Source organism: Chiloscyllium plagiosum, unplaced genomic scaffold, assembly GCF_037043375.1.
Source record: "Chiloscyllium plagiosum isolate Xiang-an unplaced genomic scaffold, Cpla_swu_hap1 HiC_scaffold_14, whole genome shotgun sequence".
Taxonomy (NCBI): Eukaryota; Metazoa; Chordata; class Chondrichthyes; order Orectolobiformes; family Hemiscylliidae; genus Chiloscyllium; species Chiloscyllium plagiosum.
In genome coordinates, this window is record NW_028270152.1 from 8,467,909 (window position 1) to 8,494,440 (window position 26,532).

At 45.3% G+C, this 26,532-nt stretch overlaps 1 protein-coding gene across 3 annotated transcripts in view; it reads right to left on the reverse strand.

The window, feature by feature from the left end:
• podxl2 (podocalyxin-like 2) overlaps positions 1-26,532 on the reverse strand; it is a 68,437-nt gene that overhangs the window by 24,099 nt on the left and 17,806 nt on the right. For 2 of the 3 annotated variants that reach the window (XM_087994062.1, XM_043707600.2), the window contains exons 2-4: positions 17,828-18,103; positions 7,478-8,043; positions 3,253-3,327 (exon numbers count right to left, since the gene is read on the reverse strand). In XM_087994062.1, coding sequence (XP_087850188.1) covers positions 3,253-3,327; positions 7,478-8,043; positions 17,828-18,103 — 917 coding nt within the window. The remainder of the gene's footprint in view (positions 1-3,252; positions 3,328-7,477; positions 8,044-17,827; positions 18,104-26,532) is intronic. The other variant, XM_043707601.2, reaches the window with a different exon arrangement.

Sequence of the window (26,532 nt, forward strand, 5' to 3'; positions counted from 1 at the left end):
TATTTCTGTCCCTTCTCTACCCATGTCTCCAAAATGGCCACAACATCGAAGTCCCAGGTACCAACGCATTCTGCAAGTTATTCTGGATGCTCCTAGTGTTGAAGTAGACATATTTCAAACCACCTTCCTGATTGCTGGTACACGACTGCGACCTTGAAACCTTACTGATGACCTCACTACTCTCAATGTCCTGCACACTGGAGCGACAATTCAGGTTCCCATCTCCCTGCTGAATTAATTTAAACCCTCCCAAAGAGCATTAACAAATTTTCCCTCCCAGGATATTGGTACCCCTCTGGTTCAGGTGTAGACCATCCCTTTTGTAGAGGTCTCACCCACCCCAAATTGAGCTCCAAAAATCCAGGTATCTGAATCTCTCTTTTCTGCACCAACCCTGTAGTCAAATGTTCAACTGATCTTTCTCCTTATTCCTCACCTCACTAGCATGTGGCACGGGTAACAAACCAGAGATAACAACTCTTTTTGTTCTAGCTCTAAGCTTCCACCCTAGCTCCCTGAATTTCTGCCTTAAATCCCCATCTCTTTTCCTACCAACACTGTGGGTGCCTGTGTGGACCACGACTTGGGGCTGCTCCCCCTTCCCCTTAAGGATCCCGAAAACACAATCCGAGACATCATGGACCCAGGCACCTGGGAGACAACACACCAGCCACAAGTCTCTCTCGTTTCCACAGAACCTCCTATCTGACCCCCTAACAATGGAGTCCCCAAAGACTAATGCTCTACTCCTCTTCCCTCTTCCCTTCTGAGCAATAGGGACAGACTCGATGACAGAAGCCTGTAACCCATGGCTTACTCCTGATAAGAACCCCCCCCCAACAGTATCCAAAATGGTATCCCTTGTTATTGAGGGGAACAGCCAAAGGGGATCCTGCACTGTCTGCCTGCTCCTTTTCCATCCCCTGACAGTAACCCATCTACCATTTTCCTGTACTTGAGGTATGACTGCCTCCCTGTAACTCCTCTCAATTACTCCCTTAGCCTCCTGAATGATCGGAAGTTCATCCAGCACCAGTTCCAATTCCCTAATGCGGTTTCCGAGGAGCTGGAGTTGGGGGCACTTCCCACAGATGCAGTCAGCAGGGACACGAGCGGTGACCCTTACCTCCCACATTCTACAGGAGGAGCATTCAACTGCCCTAACGTTCATACCCACTGTTATGAATTCCCAATGAGACCATTGGAAGAAAAACCTAGAACTGGCGCACAGTACGGTTTTGTTTGGTTAGAGGAGGAGTACCTGAGTAGTGTTTCAGGTAAATCAACTGGCCAAATATATTACTTCACTTACTCAGCCATCCCGTGTCCACTCCTGTTCAGCGTGTGTTCCACCTATTCATGAGGTAAGTTGTTAACGGATTTATTTACCTTCCCGGCAGCCCCCAGGTCCTCGCTCTCACTCCTCCCACTGCTGCTGAAAATGCAGGCCGCTGACGCTTGAGTTAATCCCCTTTGTATGATCTGCCTGTACTGCTTGCAAAACAAAACTTTTCACTGTACTCAGGTAAATGTGAACAGGTTGAATAAAAATATTTAAATGTAGAAGCTAATGTTGGTGCTGTTTGATGGTATCACCAAGAGGCTGCCCCTAGATGAGAAGCTGGTGGGGGCCAATACAATGATCAGAGTAATGACTCTACATTGGTCAAGGAATTCAAGGCATCTACACAGAAATCTCAGCACTACATACACTGACGATGAAATGGGAACACTGCTTCAGGCTGCTGAGAAACATGGGCCTATGAATAAGCCATCAGTATGTCCACTGGTTACCCTAGCAACCACCAAGTCAGTCATCAGGCAACTTTCCATCAACCACTTTCAAAAATCTCCCCGAGCCCTTTGCTTTGACTGTGTTGTCTTTCCTAGGGTCAATGTTCATCCTTCAAAAGCACCACAAAAATAAACTTTTCACAGCCATATGTCATCCCCAAGTGCTACCACTGCCAGTCAGGTCAGGCCTGTTTTATCTTGAGGCAGACTTCAGATTACTGGCACAGGGCAAACTCCCACAATGTCAATGAGGTAATGATGAGATGGTCAATTTTAATGTTGTGAAACTGATTTGATTTGCTTTATTGTTGTCACATGTACCTGAGTAAGTGAAAAGTTTTATTTGCGAACAGTGCAAGCAAATCATAACATACACGGACATACAGATCATAGGGTCCTTAGAACGAGGTATACAAGGCTACAAGGAAGTGCACAAAGCAAGATCAACATTAAACTTGAAATTAGAGGTCCATTCAGCAGTCTAATAACAGTAGGGAAGAAGCTGTTCTAGAAACAAAAACAGAAGTTGCCGGAAAAGCTCAGCAGATCTGGTAGTATCTATGCAGAGAAGCTGTTCTTGAACCTGTTAGTGCATGTGTTCAATCTTCTAACAAGTTTATAAAAGAAACAAATGCGACATGAGACAAGATTTATTCCTGTAGCCAGTTTGGATCTCAAATGCATTTGCCAGTAGTGTCAACAAGTCATAGAGGTCTACAGTACAGGCCTTTTGGTCTATCCAATTGCACTGGTCAAAAGTGAGCACCTACCAATTGTGATCCCATCTCCCAACCTTTAGCCTTGTATGCCTTAGCATCACAAGTACACATCAGAATACTTATAATGAGAGTTTCTGTCTCTACCACCCTTCCAGGCAGCATGATGGAACCAGTTTCAATCAAAGTATTTGAAAAGGAATTAGATGGTTATTGGGAAAGGATCAGTGCACAGGGTTACAGGGAGAAGGCAGGAAAATGGCACGAAATGAGCTGCTCATTCTGATAGGGTTGCAGACATGATGGGCTGAATGGCCTCCTTCTGCACTGTAACAATTCTGTGATTCTGAATCGAGGGAGGGAGATTGACCAGGATTCTGTTGGAAACTGCACTCCCATTTTAACCACCTGAGACAGGAGACAGGCATCCTCCTCTTAAAGCTGGCACCTCTGACAGGGAAAGTTCAAAGGAGATGTGAGGGGTAAGTGTTTTACACAGAGAGTGGTCGGAGTCTGGGGGATGCTGCCGGGGTGATGGTGGAAACAGATACAATAGGGGTGTTTCAGGGACTACGGTATTAGAGAAGCACATGAATATGCATGGAATGGAGGGATATGGACCAAGGGCAGGCAGATGGGATTAGATTAATTTGGTGTCACATTCAGCACAACATCATGCTGTACAGTCCTATGTTCTAACACTACCCCAGCACCATCTCCTCCCCACATGTTCAATACTCACACATTCAGTGTTTTCAGTCATGTTCAGGATAACGTAATTCCTTCCAGCTAATTTGCTCCAGTCTCTGCAAATAACCTGTTGAAGACAAGTGCAAGAAATAGGTCAGTCACAGCAGAGCCAGAGGTGGACAATATGCAACGGCTCGTATTACCAGAGGGGCACAGCTTTAAAATTATTGCACACTGCGGCCAAAGCAGGTTGAGATACAGCTTTAAGAAACCTTTCAGAAACAATCAAGGTCATACCAGGAGCGACGCTCATCTGGAAGGCAGGGTGACCATTTGTGAAGTGAAAATAGAAACTGCTACATTATTCAGCAGGTCAGGCAGCAGCTGAGAGCACAGAAACAGAGTAAGGGGAAGCAATAGCCCAATAATATAATCGCTAGATTCTTAATCCTGAGACTGAGTGAAGACATTTCTCCTTATCTCAGTCACAGTGTGGCTCAGTGGTTAGCACTGCTGCCTCACAGCACCTGGGACCCTGGTTCAATCCCAGCCTTGGACAACTGTCCGTATGAAGTCTCTTTTTGTGTCTACCTCTGGGTGCTCTGATTTCCTCCCACAATCCAAAGATATGCAGGTTAAATGGATTGGCTATGGTAAATGCAGGGTTACAGTAATAGGGGGTGGGCCTGGGTGGGATGCTCTTGGAGGGGGTCAGTGTGTACTTCATGGGCTGGATGGCCTGCTTCCACACTCCTATGGAATGGTCTACCCCATATCCTGAGACTGTGGCTCATGGTTCTGAACTCCATGGTTTTAGGGAACATCCTTCCTGCATTTCTCCTGTTGGAATTTTATAGTGAGACCTCCCCCGCCAACCCTCACTTATTCTAATCTCCAGTGAATATAGTCCTAACTGATCCAGTCTGTCGTCTGCCAATCCTGTCATCTCAGGAATCAGTCTGATAAACCTTTGTTGTACTTCCGTTATAACCAAAACATCCTTCCTCAGATAAGGAGACCAAAACTACACACAATACCACTATGGTCTAGAAGCATAAGAGCAGCAGATACATGGGAACACCACCTCCTGCAGGTTCCCCTCCACCATCCTGACTTGAAAATACATTGCCATTCCTTCACTGTCACCCAGACAAAATCCTAGAACTCCCTCCCTAAGGGCATTGTGGGTATCCTGCATACAATGCGGGTATACAAGAAGGCAGCTCACCACCACCTCCTCATGGGGCGATTAAGTATGGGTGACAAATACTGGGCTACCAACAATGTCTACATCCCATGAACAAATGAAGGCATGTGAGATGGAAGAATCTAAATTTATTGATATACCCGTGATATACCTGAAATGAAGAATCTTTGGTGCTGCAGGAAAAGTGTGTAGGTTGATGGTGGCTGTAGGAGTGGGACTGATGACCAATTTGAAAAGGCAAGCACAAGCAGCTAGGAGCTGAATGGCCTCCTTCTGCTGCTTCAACCCAGTGGCCAGGCAGCTACGAGTGGACTGCCAGCCAACAGCAGGAGAACAGCTGGGCACCAAATTAACTACCCCATCAACACAGCAGAGCGGACGACGGTAACCATGACGACAGTCTCGGCCTACATATCCCTGGAGGACGTACTGCAGGTGGCAGTGGTTGGGATCTGAATGAGGGTATGATTATAATAAACCCAAGTAATTAAATAACGGGTCAGCAGTACACAAGCAGAGCCTCATCATGACAGGAATAAATCAAAATAATACCAGCCTGTCCCTGACAAGTCAAGCTTAGAAAACTGTCCATCTCTGATAGGCGTTATTCCCAGCTGTGTTCTGTATGTAGCAGCTGATTTTGAATCATTGTGACAGCCTGCAAGATAGTGGGGGAAAAGATATCTATAGAACCCAACGCTATCAGATCAGAAGGATATTCATCATGGTCTAACTATAAGTAGATTTATCAGGAAATGAAGGCCCTGTTCATTTTTTTAAAAATTCATTCACAGGATGTGGGTGCCACTAGCTAGGCCAGCATTTATTGCCCACTCCTAGTTGCCCAGGGGGGCAATTAAGAGTCAACCACATTGCTGTGGGTCTGGACTCACATGTAGGCCAGACCACATAAGGATGACAGTTTCCTTCCCTAAAGGACATTAGTGAACCAGATGGATTCCCTCAACAATCGACAATGGATTCATGGTCATCATTAGATTCTTAATTCCAGATTTTCTTTTGAATTCAAATCCCCCCATCTGCCGTAGCAGGATTCAAACTCGAGTCCCCAGAACATTATCTGCGTCTCTGGATTAACAGTGTTGAAAATTGTAGTGCTGGAAAAGTACAGCAAGTCAGGCAGCATCCGAGGAGCAGGCAAATCAAACTTTCACGCATTCCTGATGAAGGGGTTATGCCCGAAATGACAATTCCCCTGCTCCTCGGATGCTGCCGGACCTGCTGTGCTTTTCCAGTGGCACAATTTTTGACTCTGATCTCCAGCACCTGCAGTCCTCACTTTCTCTGGATTAACAATCCAGCGATGATACCGTAAGGCTATCGCTTCTCCATAACACAACTCAGATGGAGATAAGGGGTAGTGTTGCCTCAAGGATTGTCCAGAGAATTTTATTTTTAAATTATTCACGAGCTTCAGCCAGCATTTACTGTTGATCTCTAGTGGCCCATGAGACAGTTAAAAGCCACTCATAGACCAGCCCAGGTGAGGATGCCTGATGCCCTTCGGGAACCAGAATAGGTTTTAGTAACAATCAACTATAGTTACATGGTCACCACCATCCCAGTTATTCAAGATAATTAGCACAAGGATCAGAGAGGAAGATGAGGTGTAATCCTGTAGTGCAGTGAGATTAAGGCAGGTTCAACAGTAACTTTTGAAAGAGAATTAATTGGGTAGGTACTCGAAAGTAAAGACAATTGTAGAGCTGTGGAGAAAGGTCACATGGTAAATGGAGTTTCATGCAGAAAAGTGTGAAGGAGTAACAGGAATACAGAGTACTGGGCTAATGGTAAGACTCTTGGTCATGTGGATGAGCAGCGATCTTTGTGTCCATGTCCATGTACAGCGCCAGAGACCCAGGTTCAATTCCCGCCTCAGGCGACTGACTGTGTGGAGTTTGCACGTTCTCCCCGTGTCTGCGTGGGTTTCCTCCGGGTGCTCCGGTTTCCTCCCACAGTCCAAAGATGTGCAGGGTCAGGTGAATTGGCCATACTAAATTGCCCGTAGTGTTAGGTAAGGGGTAAATGTAGGGGTATGGGTGGGTTCGCTTCGGCGGGTCGGTGTGGACTTGTTGGGCCGAAGGGCCTGTTTCCACACTGTAATGTAATGTAATCTAATCTAATCCCTGAAAGTTGCATCCCAGGTTATTACGGTTGTTAAGAAGGCGTACAGTCTGTTAGCTTTCATTGGTAGAGGGATTGTGTTTCGGAGCCACAAGATCATGCCGCTGCTGTACAAAACTCTGGTGTACATACTTGGAGTATTGCATACAGTTCTAGTTGCTGCATTATAGGATGGATTTGGAAAGGGTGCAGAGGAGATTTACCAGGATGTTGCCTGGTATGGAAGAAGGTCTTATGAAGAAAGGCTGAGGGATTGAGGCTGTTTTTGTTAGAGAGAAGAAGCTTAAGAGGTGACTTAATAGAAACATACAAGATGATCAGAAATTAGATAGGGTGGACAGTGAGAACTTTCTTTCTCGGATAGTGATGGCTAGCACGAGGGAAATAGATTTAAATTGAGGGGTTTTAGAAATAGGACAGATGTCAGAGGTAGTTTCTTTGCTCAGAGAGTAGTAGGGACGTGGAACAGTAGTGGACCTGCCAATATTAAGGACATTTAAATGGTCACTGGATAAACATACGGACGAGAATGGAATAGTGTAGGTTAGATGGGCTTTAGATTAGTTTCACAGGTCGGCACAACATCGAGGGCCGAAGGGCCTGTACTGCACTGTAATGTTTTACATTCAATAACTACAGTCTGTTGCAATATAGTGCAATAGTTCCATTCCCATGTGACATTGTGTTGTAAGCAGATTGTGTAATAGCAGCACCATTCAAACCAATGGGACCGGAATCACCTTAGGTAAGGAAAGTTCGCATTCGACAAATAATGGTCTAAATTCTTCAATCTTGAAGAAACACATGTTATAGCAGAACAGACTGTAATCTCTTCCAAAAAGCTAGTATATGCACTATGGGCCAAATGGCCTCTCACTGTGCTATAGGATTCTAAGCTACAGGTTGTAGTATTTACAGTCCTCACCTGTTTGGGGCCCAGAGGTTCCTCCCTGGCTGTGGTGGGTTTGGTACTAAAGGCATCCTTGGGAGTGGACCCTGGCTCCGCTGATGGACCTTCTAGCCCAGGCGGATGCTCAGGGTCCATCCTGGTGGAACCTGCCCCCTCCCAGTCAGTGACTGTGGCAACCGATCCGCTGAGCGCTGTGCTGCTGGGTGGGAACGGGGACGATGGCAGCAAGGGGTAGGATGTAGCAACAGTTGTGGGAAAGTCCGAGGCAGCAGTTGGCAGGTCTGGTGTGCTCGTTGCAGATGTCAGAGCCTCAGTGCTGTCCCTTCGATCAGCGGAATCAGATTCCGACGTTGGGGTGCTGTCATCTGGGGAGTCCCCATCAGGGCTGTCTGCTGCCAGGCCGGGTCTAGTGATCAGGGCACCAGTTGGTGAGCTGGAGGTCACTGCCTGCTCCCCAGTCTGGCCTGATGGTCCGGACCTGGTGCTTGGAGATACCCAGGCCTGTGGTAAGGAAACGAATGCACCGATTTCACCCGATTCAACAGTTTCAGCAATGGGCAGAGGGTCAGGTGTACTGGAGTCTGAAACGAGAGGTTAGCCAACATATGCATTAATTCACATTGAACAGAAGGCCAGTCAGCCCATCTTGCTTATGCCAGCCAGTTGAAAGAGCTGTCCAATTTGTTCCACATTCCAAGATTTTAGTCATTACCCTGCAATTTTCTCCTCCACTTAGCTAAAGTAACCCCACCTTTTAAAAGAGGAGGGAGAGAAAAAAAACGGGAAATGTGTGGGTTAGGTGGATTAACTGTGGAAAATGCAGGGTTACAGGGATAGCGTATGGGGGTCAGGGTGGGATGCTCTTTGGAGGGTTGGTGTGGACCCAGTGGGCCAAATGGCCTGCTTCCACACTGTAGGGGTTCTATGATTCTAAGTTTCTCTGTTAGTACAGAAGGTATTCAGTACTGCATTAACACAGAAGAAAAGAATATTTATGGCATGTAAGGAGGCCATTTGGTCTATCATGTCTGGTAAAGATAAAGTCACTTGTTTGGGGCCCAGAGGTTCCTCCCTGACTGTGGTGGGTCTGGTACTAATGGCATCCTTGGGAGCGGACCCTGGCTCCACTGATGGACCTTCTAGCTCTGGGACAAAGGTATTTGTCCCAGAGGGTTACTCCCTCGTTAGAGAGAGAGAGAAGACTACTGGTGGTTTAACCTGAGGGTCACCAGACCTCAGGTGAGGGGCAAGATTGAGAAGGAGGGTCTTTCACAGTAACCACAGCCAGTATGGAGACCGAATCCATGGTGTTGGCATTACACTATATCACAAACCAGTCATCCAACCAACTGAGCTAACTGACCCCCACATCTGTGCTAGCCAAGCAAAAACAAATGCAGCCTGATTACAACTCCCTGCTTTTGGTCAAAACGTAAGTATGGCATTTTTTAATATTTCAAATTTGTGATGAACACTTTAGCCCTTCCCACCATTTCAAGCATTAAACTCTAAATTTTCACTATCCTGAAAACGTTCTTCAACGTTCCTCTAAATTCTCCTTTGATTATTTAAAATCTGTGCACGTTAGTTACTGACCTCTCTGCTGTGTGTGTCATTGATCTTCTTATCCATTCTACCCTTCCAGAAAATTGTGGCATTTAATTGCATTTACATAAGACATAGGAGCAGAGAAAGGCCACTCAGCCCATCAAGTCCGCTCCACCTGCATTGATACCATGGCTGATCTGATAATCCTCAGGAGATGCACAGTGGCCCAGTGGCCCAGTGGTTAGCACTGCTGCCTCACAGCGCCAGGGACCCGGGTTCGATTCCAGCCTCGGGCGACTGTCGGTGTGGAGTTTGCACATTCTCCCTGTGGCTATGTGGGTTTCCTCCGGGCAGTCCAGTTTTCTCCCAAAGTCCAAAGGTGTGCAGGTTAGGTGGATTGGCCATGATAAATTGAGCTGAAAATGTGTTGCTGGAAAAGCGCAGCAGGTCAGGCAGCATCCAAGGAACAGGAGAATCGACGTTTCGGGCATAAGCCCTTCTTCAGGCATGATAAATTGCCTATCGTGTCCAGAGATATGTAGGTTAGGTGGAATTAGCCATGGGAAATGTAAGGTTACAGGGGTAGGGCCTGGGTGGATTGCTCTTCAGAGGATTGGTGTTGACCCAAGAGCCAAATGGCCTGCTCCTACACTGTAGGGATTCTATGATTCCATCTTCCTGACTCTGGCCCATAACGCACTGAGCAATAAACGTCTACACTGAGCTTTAGTATAGTGAAACATTTTAATACACTCTACAGAAGCACTAATTTGAAGTAATTTCTACAATCTGCTCAATCTGACCTGAACCAGCTAGATCAATCCTGTAGAACATAGAACATAACAGCGCAGTACAGGCCCTTCGGCCCTCGATGTTGCGCCGCCCTGTCATACCAATCTGAAGCCCATCCCACCTACACTATTCCATGTACGTCCATATGCCTGTCCAATGACGACTTAAATGCACTTAAACTTGGCGAATCTACTACCGTTGCAGGCAAAGCATTCCATACCCTTACTACTCTCTGAGTAAAGAAACTACCTCTGACATCTGTCTTATACCAATCTCCCCTCACTTTAAAGTTGTGTCCCCTTGTGTTTGCCGTCCCCATACTTGGAAAAAGGCTCTCACTGTTCACCTTAACCCTCTGATTAACTTGTATGTCTCTATTAAGTCACTTCTCAACCTTCTTCTCTCGAACGAAAACAGCCTCAAGGCCCTCAGCCTTTCCTCATAAGACATTCAAGAACAGTAAGTGACTCATCTTTTGGTTCCCCAATGCCTATCTACAAACCACAAAGCAGAGGTCAGACAGAATACAACAACATTCAGGATGCTTGACACTATTCAGGAACTGAAGCAGCCTCCTTAATTGACACTCCATTAACCTACCTTCAATATTTACTCCTACCACTAACGCACAATAGCAGCAGTATCTACCATTGCACTGCAATAACTCACCAAGGCTCTTGTGACAGCACTATCCAAACCCACAACTCATCCACCTAGAAGGACAAAGGCATCAGATACAAGGGAACAATCACCCCCACAAATTCCCCAACAAGCCACTCACCATCCTGACTTGGAAATCTATCACCATTTCTTCTCTGACACTGGGGTCAAAATTCCAGAATTCATTCCCTAACCCAGCACTGTGGGTGGCCGAACACCACACAGACTGTAGCTGTTCAGAAAGGCTGTTTACCATCATCATTCATAAGAGCAACTTGGGATGGGCAGTAAATGCTGGCCCAACTGGTGATGCCCACATTTGCAAGAACAAAAAAAAGTCACCAAAAAAATATTTGCGGGGCATTTCCTGAGGATTGAGGGCAGAGTCCTTGTGCATTTTTTTTAGATTACTTACAGTGTGGAAACAGGCCCTTCGGCCCAACAAGTCCACAACAACCCGCCGAAGCGCAACCCACCGAGACCCATTCCCCTACATTTACCCCTAGCACTACGGGCAATTTCCCATGGCCAATTCACCTACCTGCACATTTTGGACTGTGGGAGGAAACTGGAGCACCCGGAGGAAACCCATGCAGACATGGGGAGAATGTGCAAACTCCACACAAAGAGTTGCCTGAGGTGGGTCTCTGGTGCTGTGAGGCAGCAGTGCTAACCATTGTGCCACTGTGCCGCCCATATTTATGGCTGAGATGGATAGATTCTTGATCAGTCGGAGAATCAAGGATTATAGGGAAAGGGCAGGAAAGTGAACATGAGGAATGTTGGATCAGCCTCAGAGTCATAGAGTCACAGAGTCATACAGCATAGAAACAGACCCATCAGTCCAACTCGTCCATGCCAACCAGATATCATTACCTAATCTAGTCCACTTGCCAGCACCTGGCTCATATCCCTCCAAACCCTTCCTATTCATATACCCATCCAGATGCCTTTTGAATGTTGCAAATGTATCAGCCTTCACCATTTCCTCTGGCAGCTCATTCCAGACACTTACCATCCTGTGCGTGAAGAAGTTGCCCTTTAGGTCCCTTTTATATCCTTCCCCTCTCACACTAAACCTATGCCCCTCTAATTCTGGACACCCCTCCACCCCAGGGAAAAGACTTTGCTTATTTATCCTATCCATGCCCCTCATGATTTTATAAATCTCTGTAAGGTCACCCCTCAGCCTCCGATGCTCCAGGGAAAACAGCCCCAGCCTGTTCAGCCTCTCCCTATAGCTCAAATCCTCCAGCCCTGGCAACATCATTGTAAATCTTTTCTGAACCCTTTCAAGTTTCAAAGCATCCTTCCAATAGGAAGGAGACCAGAATTGCACGCAATATTCCAACAGTGGCCTAATTAATGTCCTGTACAGCCACAACATAACCTCCCAACTCCTGTATTCAATACTCTGACCAATAAAGAAAAGCATACCAAATGCCTTCTTCACTATCCTATCTACCTGAGACTCCACTTTCAAGGAGCTATGAACCTGCACTCCAAGGTCTCTTTGTTCAGCAACACTCCCTAGGACCTTATCATTAAGCGTATAAGTCCTGCTAAGACTGCTTTCCCAAAATGCAGCACCTCGCATTTATTTAAATTAAACTCTGTAACTCCTCAGCCCATTGGCCCATCTGATCAAGATCCCGTTGTAATCTGAAGTAACCTTCTTCGCTGTCCACTACACCTCCAATTTTGGTGTCATCTTCAAACTCACTAACTATACCTCCTATGTTCACATCCAAACTGTTTATACAAATGACAAAAAGTAGTGGACCCAGCACTGATTGTTGTGGCACTACACTGGTCATAGGCCTCCAGTCTGAAAAACAACCCTCCAACACCACCCTCTGTCTTCTACCTTTGAGCCAGTTGTGTATCGAAATGGCGAGTACTCCCTGAATTCTGTGAGATCTAACCTTGCTCACCAGCCTCCCATAGGGAACTTTATCGAACACTGTACTGAAGTCCATATAGATTAAGTCCACTGCTCTGCCCTCATCAATCCTCTTTGTTACTTCTTCAAAAAACTCAATCAAGTTTGTGAGACATGATTTCTCAAGCACAAAGCCATGTTGACTTTCCCTAATCAGTCCTTGCCTTTCCAAATACGTGTACATCCTGTCCTTCAAGATTCCCTCCAACAACTTACCACCAACGTCAGGCTCACCGGTTGATAACCTGGCTTGTCTTTACTATCTTTCTTAAGTAGTGGCACCTTTGCCAACCTCCAGTCTTCCGGCACCTCACCTGTGACTATCGATGATACAAATATCTCAGCAAGGGCCCAGCAATCACTTCTCTAGCTTCCCACAGAGTTCTAGGGTACACCTGATCAGGTCCTGGGGATTTATCCACTTTTATGTGTTTCAAGACATCCAGCACTTGCTCTTTGAAAACATGGACATTTTTCAAGATGTCACCATCTATTTCCTCACATTGTATATATTCCAAGTTCTTCTCCACAGTAAACACTGATGCAAAATACTCGTTTAGTATCTCCCACATCTCCTGCGACTCCACACAAAGGCTGCCTTGCTGATCTTTGAGAAGCATCATCCGCTCCCTAGTTACCCTTTTGTCCTTAATGTATTTGTAAAAACCCTTTGGAGTATCCTTAACCCTATTTGCCAAAGCTATCTCATGTCCCCTTCTTGCCATCCTGATTTCCCTCTTAAGTATACTCCTACTATCTTTATACTCTTCGAAGGATTCACTCGATCTATCCTATCTATACCTGACATATGCTTCCTTCTTTTTCTGAATAAAACCCTCAATTTCTCTAGTCATCCAGCACTTCCTACACCTACCAGCCTTTCCTTCACCCTAACAAGAATATACTTTCTCTGGACTCTAGTTATCTCATTTCTGAAGGCTTCCCATTTTCCAGCCGTCCCTTTATCTGGGAACATTTGCCCCCAGTCAGCTTTTGAAAGTTCTTGCCTAATACCGTCAAAATTAGTCTTCCTCCAATTTAGAACTTCAACTGTTAGATCTGGTTTATTCTTTTCTATTAAACTAATAGAATTATGTTCGCTGGCCCGAAAGTGCTCACTCACTGACACCTCAGTCACCTGTCCTGCCTTATTTCCCAAGAGTAGGTCAAGGTTTGCACCTTCTCTAGTAGCTACATCCACATACTGAATCAGAAAATTGTCTTGTACACTCTTAAAAAATTCCTCTCCATCTAAACCCTTAACACTATGGCCGTCCCAGTCTATGTTTGGAAAGTTAAAATTTCTGACCATAACCACCCTATTATTCTTTCAGATAATTGAAATCTCCTTACAAATTTGCTTCTCAATTTCCCGTTGACTATTGGGAGGTGGGGGGGGGGGGGGGGGGGTATATAATACAATCACAATAAGATGACCATCCCTTTCTTATTTCTCAGTTCCACCCAAATAACTTCCCTGGATGTATTTCCAGGAATATCCTCTCTGCATACATCTGTTATGCTATCCCTTATCAAAAATACCACTCCCCCTCCTCTCTTGCCTCCCTTTCTGTCCTTCCTGTAGCATTTTGTATCCTGGAACATTAAGCTGCCAGTCCTGTCCATCCCTGAGCCTCATTTCTGTAATTTCTATGATATCCCAGTCCCATTGTCCTAACCATGGTCTCTTGCATTATAATAAATGCAGTTTAATTTATCAGTCCTACCCTGTTCTCTGCTTTGTTCCTGCCTGTCCTGATTGTTTGACTCACTTCTTTTCTCAACTGTACCAGTCTCAGATTGATCTCTTTGCACACTATCTCCCTGGGTGCCAAACCCCAGCGCCCCCCCCTATTCTTTTACATTCACCTAAGCAGCTCTACCAAATCTCCCTGCCAGTAAATTAGTCCCCTTCTGATTCAGATCTGATCCAAAACAGCATACTTGTTGGAAGTGGGGATAGCCACAGAAGACTCCTGTATTACCTGCCTACCTAGTCAGGTTAACCCATCTACCTGACTGTATCCCTGGCATTTCTCCCTTCCAAGAACTGCCATCCATCACACCCCCAGCTCTTGCAAATTCCTTATTGCCTCTAACTGTCACTCTAATCGATCCATTCGATCTGACAGGATTCACAACCAACGACATTTATTGCAGATATATTCCACAGTAACCTATAAACCCTCTTGAAACTCCCACATCCAACAAGAGCATATCACTCTACTAAAGGCCATTTTTCTCCTTCCAATCTACAGATCCAAAAAATAGCACTGTCTTATTGCTCGACAAAAGGAGTTGGAAGTTTGGATTAGGAATTGGCTGGCTGGAAGAAGACAGAGGGTAGTAGTTGATGGTAAAGGTTAATCTTGGAGTGCTGTTACTAATGGTGTTCCGCAAGGATCTGTTTTGGGACCATTGCTGTTTGTCATTTTTATAAGTGACCTGGAGGAGGGGCTAGAAGGTTGGGTGAGCAAGTTTGCGGATGATACGAAAGTCGGTGGAGTTGTTGACAGTGAGGAAGGATGTGGCAGGTTACAGCGGGATATAGATAAGCTGCAGAACTGGGCAGAAAGGTGGCAAATGGAGTTCAATGTAGCTAAGTGTGAGGTGATTCACTTTGGGAAGAGTAACAAAAAGATGGGGTACTGGGCTAATGGTCGGATACTTGGTAGTGTGGATGAGCAGAGGGATCTTGGTGTCCATATAAACAGATCTTTGAAAGTTGCCACCCAGGTAAATAGTGCGGTGAAGAAGGCATATGGGGAACTGGCTTTTATTGGTAGAGGAATTGAGTTCCGGAGTCCTGAGATCATGTTACAGTTGTATAAGACTCTGGTGTGGCCGCATCTGGAGTATTGTGTGCAGTTTTTGTCGCCATACTATAGGAAGGATGTGGAGGCACTGGAACGGATGCAGAGGAAGTTTACCAGGATGTTGCCTGGTATGGTAGGAAGATCGTATGAGGAAAGGCTGAGGCACTTGTTTTCATTGGAGAAAAGAAGGTTTAGGGGTGACTTGATAGAGGTGTACAAGATGATTAGGGGTTTAGATAGGGTTGACCGTGAGAACCTTTTTCCACGTATGGAGTCAGCTATTACGAGGGGGCATAGCTTTAAATTAAGGTGTGGTAGGTATAGGACAGATGTTAGGGGTAGGTTCTTTACTCAGCGAGTCGTGAGTTCATGGAATGCACTGCCAGTAGCAGTGGTGGACTCTCCCTCTTTATGGGCATTTAAGCGGGCATTGGATAGGCATATGGAGGATAGTGGGCTAGTGTAGGTTAGGTGGGCTTGGATCGGCGCAACATTGAGGGCCAAAGGGCCTGTACTGCGCTGTATTCTTCTATGTTCTATGTTCTAAAACACTGCTCCAGGCTAACTTAATACTTATGGCTTATATTTTGAAAATTTAATCAAGAGACAGATCCCAATAAAAACATATAATCAAGAAAAAACCCACTCTACTCACTATTGTAAATTTACAGCATGGCTATACTTAAAATTATTCACTTATCTGTTTCTATGCTGTGATCCTCGAAGATTAGTTGTGAATTTCACTGTTTGTGAATTTTTCCCAGACACATTCCAATGTCCAGCAAAACATGAATTCAAACAGCAAAGGCAGTAACTGTGCAGATTCACTGCTGTGTCAGTTAGCAGTGTAGGTTTCTTTCTCTCTCTCCCCCTTACAGACCATGTTCTCACTGCCTTTGTCTGTCTTTCTCCCTTTTAAAGGTACCATTGTTTTGACAAATTTTTCTCCAAAGTTCCAAAACAATGCAACAGCATATGAAACAATAATTGCTGCTCCTGGAATTCGAGGAAATCACCTCCAACATCTAAAATACCTTAAAAAGGAGCAGCTGTTACAACTACAATTTTTTCCCATCCTCCATCTTGGATTACCCAGAACCCTTGATCCTAATGAATGGAGGAGCAGGCTCAAGGCGCCAAATGGCCTACTCCTATTCGTATTCCTTATAGTCTTATAGCCATAGCAACCAAGTCCTTAAGCTCCAATTGGTCGCACAGAGGTCCCAGTATATAAATGTAGGTCAATTGTCCTTAGTTGTGACTGGGCAGTTCAATGCTTTTCTTTGTTTACAGCATCTACTTGTTGCACTAAAGATGAGGATCGAGTAAGGATAAGATGCCAGTAGGGCCTTATTTTCCTAAGAAGCTTATCTAAGTATCACACAATGAGAAACCAGAATAATGCGATGGGGTTGTTTTCGATAGAGAAACAATTTCTCAGAACAATTCAATCGAGATACTCGGGAAGCCCCGAAGAAAGCAAAACTGAAATAGTGCTTTTGCCTCCACGAAGGCGGTCACAAGGTGTAGAGTCCTGAAGGACAAATCCACCCCCCAGCACTTTGCACAGGAGCTGGAGCTCTGCATATTGCCCTATCCACCATCTACAAGACACATGTCAGGAGTGTGATAAAATCTTCCCCATTTGCCTGGGGCTGAGTGCAGCTCCAACAACACTCAAGAGGCTTGACAAATTCCAAGCAATGAACATCTCCAACATTTCAGAGTCTAACCACCTCTTGTTGACATCCAATGGTAACAACAGTACTGAATGCCCCTCTGTCAACATCCTGGGGGCAGGCTTACCATTGATCAAAAGCTGAATTGGATTAGCCATACAACAAGAGTGGATACGAGAACAGGCCAGAAACTAGTAATCCTGCAGCAAGTAACTCACCACATGACTCCCCAAAGCCTGTACACCATCTGCAAGGCACAAGTCAGGAGTTCATGGAATATTCCCCACTTGCCTGGATGGGTGCAGCCCCATCCAAATTCAGGAGAGTCAGTACCATTCAGACCCGAAACATCGATTTTCCTGCTCCTTAGATGCTGCCTGACCTTCTGTGCTTTTCCAGCACCACTCTAATGTCGACTCTGGTTTCCAGCATCTGCAGTCCTTGTTTTACCATTCAGAATTAAACAATCTGGTTGACTGGCACTTTCCCCACCACCCCCCCAACACTCAATAACTTGTACTTAGAGTAACTTATGAAACCTCCTTAGCAACCTCCAAACCAATGACCATTTCTAACTAGAAAGGGAGGGGCAGAAGATGCACCCCCTCTAAGCCACTCATGTGTCAGCATTCCTACAGTGTCGTTGGGTCAAATTCCTAGAATTCCCTTCTTAAGGGCATTGTGAGCTACCTACAGCACAAGGACTGCAGTGGTTCAAGATGGCAGCTCACCACCGCCTTCTCAAGGGGCAACTAGGGATAGACAATAAATACTGACCCAGCCAGCAACACCCATCTCCAAAGAGCAAATATCAGAAAGGATGTTGTTTCATTCACCCAACTATTCTCCTGGTGAATGTGAATGCCAAGCAGGTAAGAGCCATGACACCTGCACACTTTGTAACATAGACCTTTACAGGAAATCTCACCTGAGGAAAGTTTTGGCTCTTCATGGACTCCACCATTCCAGGCAGGTGAGCTGCTAAATTCTTCATGGAAGCCTTCCCCCGCTGGTGATATTTCGGCCACTGATCCGCCCACCCTGCCATCCTTGGTCCACAACGCAACTGTTTCCACATCCGCTGATGTGAGGTCCAAAAAATAAGACATGGTGGTGAGCTCCTTCCCTGGAGCAGCCATGAGTAGGCCAGTGACTGCCTCTCCAGCCATTGCAAACACAGAGCTTAACGTACCTACACAAAAAACTGAGGGGAAGATCCAACAAAATTAGCAGCTGTTTGAGGAAAAAAATATAACCCCATGCAGCCTACAATGTCCTTCTACAGACCAATATGCTATCTCCTTTTCAATCTCCCCGAATCAATCCATCAACCCTCGTGTGGAATCGACACTGGGTAATAGAACATGATGGGCCAAAGGGTCTCCTTCTGTGCCATAACAATTCTGTCACCTCCCTTCCCTCTTCTGTATCTAATATACGGCATTGATATCTACAGCTGAAAAGGTTCCAATCTTGTGTTATGTTGGTGGCTGCAGCTGTTTGAAAAGGAGGGAGCTATAATTGGCCTGACAGCTCATGTCTATGGAAGTGGAGTGTGTCAGGTCGGGGGGAGTTATTGGGCACTGCAACTCTTTGCACGTTCTGCTGAAAAACCACGCTTGGGTGGTAATCAGGAGAGGGGCCTACGTGGGCTCAACTATGACAGCATCCAACAGGAATGCTGTGGGAGTGTGCTTGTTATTTTCTTGAGATGGATTCCAAGGGGGAGATGTCAAGTCTGGCTTGTGCATTTGGAAAACCATCTCAGCGCCACCCGATGTTACACACCGAGCACTAAGGCATAACCTGGTTGTTTCAGACTTGGAACCAAACATCGAGAGAATTCTCAGACTGATTAATTCCAGACTGATTCCTGAGATCAGGACTGACTAGTGCAGACAGACTGGATCAATTAGTACTGTAACCAGTGAGGTTTTGAAGAATGGAGGGCAGAATCTCACAGAAACCTAGAAAATTCTAACAGGATGAGACAGGGTAAACACAGGAAGGATGATTGGGGAGTTCAGAACCAAACGTCACAATTTAAGGATATGGGGAAGCAATGGCCTAATAATATTATTGCTGGAGCATTATCCCAGAAACACAGAGTAATGTTCTGGGGACACAGGTTCAAATCCTGCCATGGTAGGTGGTGAAACTTGAGTTCAACAAACATCTGGAAGTAAGTGTCTAATAATGACCATTTGTCGATTATCAGAAAAAACCCATCTGGTTCACTAATCCCCTTCGGGTAAGGAAGTCTGCCATCCTCACCTAGTCTGGACTACATGTGACTCCACGGCAATCAAAGAACCCCTACAGTATGGAAGCAGACCATTCAGCTCATCAGGTCCACGCCAACCCTCCAAAGAGAATACCATCCACCTACCCATGCATTTCCCATGGTTAATCCACCTGACCTGCACATCTTTTGATTGTGGGAGGAAACTGGAGCACCCAGAGGAAACCCACACAGGCACGGGAGAACATGCTAACTCCACAAGTACAGCCACCTGAGGCAATCCAACACCGGAACCTCCACATCACAGTTTTTAGATTAGATAAAATACTTTAGATTACTTACTGTGTGGAAACAGGCCCTTCGGCCCAACAAGTCCATATCGACCCTCCGAACAGCAACCCACCCAGACCCATTCCCCTAGATTTACCCCTTCACCTAACACTACGGGAAATTTAGCATGGCCAATTCACCTAACCTGCACATTTTTGGACTTTGGGAGGAAACCGGAGCACCCGGAGGAAACCCACACAGACACGGGGAGAATGTGCAAACTCCACACAAACAGTTGCCTGAGGCAGGAATTGGACCCGGGTCTCTGGCACTGTGAGGCAACAGTGCTAACCACTGTGCCACCGTGCCACCCACATTTCACACAGAATCTCACACCTCGCCCTGAACAGAACAGGCTGGGCCTCAATCTAACTTCTCATCTGAAAGGTGGTGCCTCTGACAGGGTAGCACTCCCTCAGCCGGGCGTGTCGGGTGTGATTTCTGCGCTCAGGTCTTTGGGAGGTGAAACCCACACTTGCTGACTCAGAGATAAGAGTGCCACCCCCTGGACTGACAGCAAACTGTCAAGAGAAGAATCTGATCCTATCATTGATGGGTGGTGGAGCTGTAGTGTGTGGGCAGATCATCATAATGTGGGCAAGCTGAAAGGTCAACACAGTTTGACAGCCTGTTTTGTTTTGCCAGCACACGAGTGTGGGTGGTGAGCATCACCCAGAAAGACAGAGCACAAGGTTTAATGTTAACAAGCAACTCCTCTGCAAAGCAGCTGCTGGGAGGACACTTCACTCTATTTCCTAAAATTAGTCCTCATGTGACCAACGTTAATCAACAAAGACAGAGCTTGAAAAAAACTGTGACAACCTGGAAGATTGAGAATGTTAAACAAAAAGACTACATAAGTCTTCCTGCCTGCACCTTGATCTCCCTCAGCAATTAAAGGCACATTCCCACACAGCTCAGGGTTAATTAAAGGCACAGTCGCACATAGCTCAGGGTTAATTAAAGGCACAGTCGCACACAGCTCAGGGTTAATGAAATGGACAGTACCACACCTCATGGTTAATTAAAAGGACAGTACCAAACGGTTCAGGGTTAATTAAAGGGACAGTATTGCACAGCTCAGGGTTAATTAAAGGGACTGTCCCACACAGCTCAGGGTTAATTAAAGAGACCATAACACACAGCTCAGGGTTAATTAAAGAGACTGTCCCACACAGCTCAGGGTTAATTAAAGGGACCATAACACACAGCTCAGGGTTAATTAAAGGGACTGTCCCACACAGCTCAGGGTTAATTAAAGGGACTGTCCCACACAGGTCAGTTTTAAAGTGACTCTACCACACAACTAGGGTGAATTAAACAGACTATCCAACACAGGTCAGGGTTAATTAAAGGGACAGTTCCACATAGCTCAGGGTTAATGAAATGGACAGTACCACACCTCATGGTTAATTAAAAGGACAGTACCAAACGGTTAATTAAAAGGAATTGTACCACACAGCTCAGGGTTAATTAAATGGACAGTTCCACATAGCTCAGGGTTAATTAAAAGGAATTGTACCACACAGCTCAGGGTTAATTAAAGGGACAGTTCCACATAGCTCAGGGTTAATTAAAGGGACAATACCACACAGCTCAGGATTAATTAAAAGGAACTGTGCCACATTGCTCAGGGTTAATTAAAGGGACAGTTCCACACAGCTCAGGGTTAATTAAAAGGAATTGTACCACACAGCTCAGGGTTAATTAAAAGGACAGTTCCACATAGCTCAGGTTTAATTAAAGGGACAGTACCACACAGCTCAGGGTTAATTAAAGGGACAGTTCCACACAGCTCAGGGTTAATTAAAGGGACAGTTCCACACAGCTCAGGGTTAATTAAAAGGAATTGTACCACACAGCTCAGGGTTAATTAAAGGGACAGTTCCACACAGCTCAGGGTTAATTAAAAGGAATTGTACCACACAGCTCAGGGTTAATTAAAAGGACAGTTCCACATAGCTCAGGATTAATTAAAGGGACAGTACCACACAGCTCAGGGTTAATTAAAAGGAACTGTGCCACACAGCTCAGGGTTAATTAAAGGGACAGTTCCACACAGCTCAGGGTTAATTAAAAGGAACTGTGCCACACAGCTCAGGGTTAATTAAAGGGACAGTTCCACACAGCTCAGGGTTAATTAAAGGGACTGTGCCACACAGCTCACAGGATAGCGCCACAGTGTTCATAGGATAATAAAGGGTCAGCACATTGTTCGGAGGGTAATTAAAGAGCCAGCACCAACTCCACCTTCTCAAGGGCAACTGGCAATGGACATTTATTGCTGGCCAGCAGCGATAGCTACATCCCACGTGTGGATTAAAAAACACTGCTCCCAACTAAATAAAGGGACAGCACTACAGTGTTTACAGTTAATTAAAGGGACAGTGGCACACTGCTAACAGGATAATTACAGGGGCAACACCTCAAGTGTTATTCAGCACTAACAACATTAAGTCAAAAAGACAATCTGCCCATCACACAGATGTGTGACCCATACAGGTATGATGCTCGGTATGTAAGCTGTATGTCACAAAGACTAGTAGAAAGTATCAACAGCTTGTTGATTTGGCTGCTCACAACAAGCAAAGTTCTGACTGTATCCAACTACACATACAAAATACACAATACTAGAATCTGACATCTGATGTGATCCCTTGACTGGATAGCATTTGCAAAATAGTCCTGAGTGTGTGAAGAATTACACTGCCAACCTTAGAATCTTACCGCACGGAAACAGACCCTTCAGATCCAACCAGTCCATGCCAACCAGGTTTCCAAACTAACTAGTCCCATCTGCATGCATTTGACCTATATCCTTCCAAACCCTTCCTATTTATGTGTCTATCCAAATGTCTTTTAAATGTTGTTAGAATTGTCAGGTGGATTCTCAGTGTGATGCACTTGCACGTACTAAAAGCTACATATTTTAATAGGAATAGAGGAACGTTGGGACAAGAGTAAGGTATTTATCCCATTGAGCTCCATAACATTTTACACCATTGGTGATGAGAAACCTCCCAACCTCCACTTTAAAACTGAGCTTCCCTAACACACAGAATTCTGTTTACAGACAGAAGGAACATGTACACACACTGCGCCTGTTTCACACGTACACACACTGCGCCTGTTTCACATGTACACACACTGCGTCTGTTTCACATGTACACACACTGCGCCTGTTTCACATGTACACACACTGCGCCTGTTTCACACGTACACACACTGCGCCTGTTTCACACGTACACACACTGCGCCTGTTTCACACGTACACACACTGCGCCTGTTTCACATGTACACACACTGCGCCTGTTTCACATGTACACACACTGCGCCTGTTTCACATGTACACACACTGCGCCTGTTTCAACTCAACAAAATGGCTGGAAGCCGTTCACTGGTTCATTTCTCAGACAAATCAGAGTCAACCTGCCTGGTTCAAAATATCAACAGAGCTTGGCAGTTAATTGTCAGTCATTGCTAACTGGTGTATTCTCCATAGCCACACTTCCACAAATCAATGTCTACTTCCAGTCAATCAGTGTTCTCCAGCTATACAGTATAAATGTTATTTGCTTGCCCTTTACTTTGATAATCCTTGCAAGCTATCCTGATGAGAGCAAGACAAATAGCTTTGACAAAATGTGCCTTTTTCAATGTATTAGTTCACTCAACGGAGTGTTCACCGTCCAGGCCAGCATTTATTGCCTCACTGTAATCGCTCTTGAAGCTGGTGGTGACCTGCCAGTAGCTACAATCCAGGTGGTGTACGTACATCCATGGAAAAGAGGGGGACGTCCAGGATTTGGGCCCAGCAACACTGAAGGATCATTTATACATTCCCAAATCAGGATAGTGTGTGGATTGAAAGGGATGTTGCAGGCAGTGGTGTTCCCATGGAACTGCTGACCTTGCCCTTCTGAATAGAAATGGTGGAGAATTTGGAAGGTGCTGTTGAAAGAGACTCAGCAAATTTACCACAGTGGTAGGGTTCAGACACAAACTGGTCCAAACTCCAAGTTTCCACAAAGTAGTGCTCAGGAGACTCCCACCCAAAGCAGGATGGTTGGGAGGATTAGAAAATCATTTGGATATCAAACAATGCTAATAGTATAAGCATCTGACGAAGTGTTCTTGGTTCACACTAAAGAAGGACTGAGCTACGAAGACAGTGATCAAAAGTAGCGAAGGAGAATTAGAGAGGAATTAAAAAAAATTGTGCATTTTTCTGTTCACTTTTTACTTGAGCAGGATAGTGAGAAAAAGGGGGTTTAAGCAGCAAATGTAACTTTCAGGATTACTGACAGAAAGGGTTGGCAGCAGCTATGAGGAGAGAGGAGGAAGGGGAAGGGAATGCAAGCAAGAATGAGGATCAATTCAAGAGAAAACTGGTTCACATTCTCAAGCTGAGAGGAACAAAGCTCTCTGAGCCACTGTTTTATAATAGATGACATGGGTCAGATCCCATCAGCTGTGTCTTTGCTAGACCTCCAGAGAGATTGAACTGGAACTGTTGCCCTGGGTATTAAATTAAGCAGCTTGTCGTATTTGTCTGCTGGTCATGGATTGTGCTGGCTAGGAATTTCATTCACATTAAACCAATTAAGAATGCACTTTCTGATATTGTCCAAGGACAATTGCCAGTTACATGGCACTCTGGATTTGATCCTCTGTTCAAGGAGGCCAGCATCATTTTTTTTCCCAACTACACAAAGGAGGCCCTCTTGGTGATGGCCTGGATCTATGGTCAGAAGGTTGTCTTGGGGTCAGATAGAGGGCCAAAGTCTGATTCAACTGTGGTCAGAGGGGGTGTGGGGGTAGCAGTTGGGGATTGGTTAGTTCAGTCGGCTGAACGGCTGGTTTGCAATGCAGTGCAACACCAACAGCACAGGTTCAATTCTGAACTGGCTAAAGTTACCATAAAGGTTGAGGTGCGGTGATCTTCAGGTCAAAGCAGCTCTATGGTTCGCTGGGACTGTGGTGACTTCCCCTTTCGTTGTGATGGAAACATATGAGTTAGGAGCAGGATTGGTCATTTGGCATCTTGAGTTTGCTCCTCCATTCACTGCAATCCCCATTTGTCCAAATGGGGAAATGATGGCCTGGTGGTATGTTGATATCCAGATTAATCTGGAGACTCAGGTAATGTCCTGGGAACCCAGGTTCAATTCCATCATGGCAGATGATGGAATTTGAATTCAATAAATAAAAATGAAATCACTGTCGGGAAAAAAAAATTGATTCACTAATCTGGTTCAGTAAAGGAAACTGCCCTCCTAACCTGGTCTGGCCTATATGTAACTCCATACCCAGAGCAATGCAGTTGACTCTTAACCACCCTCTGGGATGGGCAATAAATGTTGGCCTAGCCACCGATGTCCTCCTCCCATGAATGAAGAAAAATAATCCATGTCAATTCTGGTCTCCCTCCTATAAGAAAGATGTTGTGAAACATGAAAGGGTTCAGAAAAAAGACTTACAAGGACATTGCCAGGGTTGGAGGGTTTGAGCTACAGGGAGAAGCTGAATAGGCTGGGGCTGTTTTACCTAGAGTGTCGGAGGCTGAGGGGTGACCTTATAGAGGTTTACAAAATTATGAGGGATATAGATAAAGTAAATAGCCAAGGTCTGTTCCTCAGGGTAAGCGAGTCCAAAACCAGAGGGGATAGATTTTAGATGAGAGGGGCAAGATTTAAAAGCTATCTCAGGGGCAACTTTTTTATGCAGAGGGTGGTGCATGTATGGAATGAGCTGCCAGAGGAAGTGATGGAGGCTAGTACAATTCCAACATTTAAAAGGCATCTGAATGGGTACATAAATAGGAAGGGTTTGGAGGGATGTGGGCCAAGTGCTAGCAAAAGAGACTAGGGCATTGGATATGTTGAACCAAAGGGTCCGTTTCCATTCTGTACATCTCTCTGACTCTACGACCTTCCTGCCTAAACCTTTGACTCTCTAATTAGTCAAGATTCATCTTGAAAATATTCAATGATCCTGCGTCTTTGGGAAGAGAGTTCCAAAGACTCATGATGCTCAGAGAAAAACAACTCCTCCATCTTAGGGCAGAGTTTGTGTAGCCTGGATCAGGACAGTGGCTTCAATCTTTCCAGCATTTAGCTGAAGGACACATTAATCTGCTCAAGCCATATTGGATGAAGAGAATTTATTTTCACCCAGAGAGTGGTGAGCCTGTGGAATTCTCTGCCACATGAAGCGGTTAAGGTCAAAATTTTTCAAGAACAAGATAGATATAGTTCTTAGGGCTCAAGGGATCAAAGGGAACAAGTGGGTTCAAGGGAACACTCTTTCACAGTGATGCCCCAATGCCCATAAGCATTCTAAACCTGAGATGGAGGAAGGGTTCAGCGAGGAGGTGATGAGTTAGAGCTGGGCTCCATCATGGCTGCACAGCTGGTTTGAGACGCAGAGAGATGCCAACAGCAAGGGGTCAACTCTCACCACGGCTAAAGGTGGCCATGAAGGATCTGTCATTCCAACTCACCTCACATGCTCAGGTTAAATCCACCACCAGTCATCCCTCTCTCTCTAAGCATAGAACTGCCTATGGCGCTCTGGGACTAAAGAGCCACATTCATTTCTCACTGTCACCATGGAGTTGACATTTTGATTTTGGGATAGACACATTTTTAACAATAAAATTGCTAATATTTAATCCAATAAATCGGATAAAGAAAAGAAACAGATGATCTATTTGTTCACAGGAGCTTGCTATGTGCGAAAGAGCTGCTGTGATACTCAGACAACAACAGTGACGGTAAGTTGTTTTTGGACATCCTGAAGCTGTACAAGGCTTTATATAATCAAAATTTTTCTGTATGGGTTTGCACTGAGGCACTGTCAGAGCTGTGTGAACACTGTTAAAGTACTGGGATCCAGGATATAAGATGTGACTGGAAGTTTTGAAATATACTCTGTTGAAAGCAGAGTTGGAAATGTTTTTAAACCTAGATGGATATAAGTCGGTGTTTGAACAGAGGCTAGGAGACATGATCTAAATATTACAGCCAGACCCTTCCAGAGTGAAATAAGGGAACATTTTG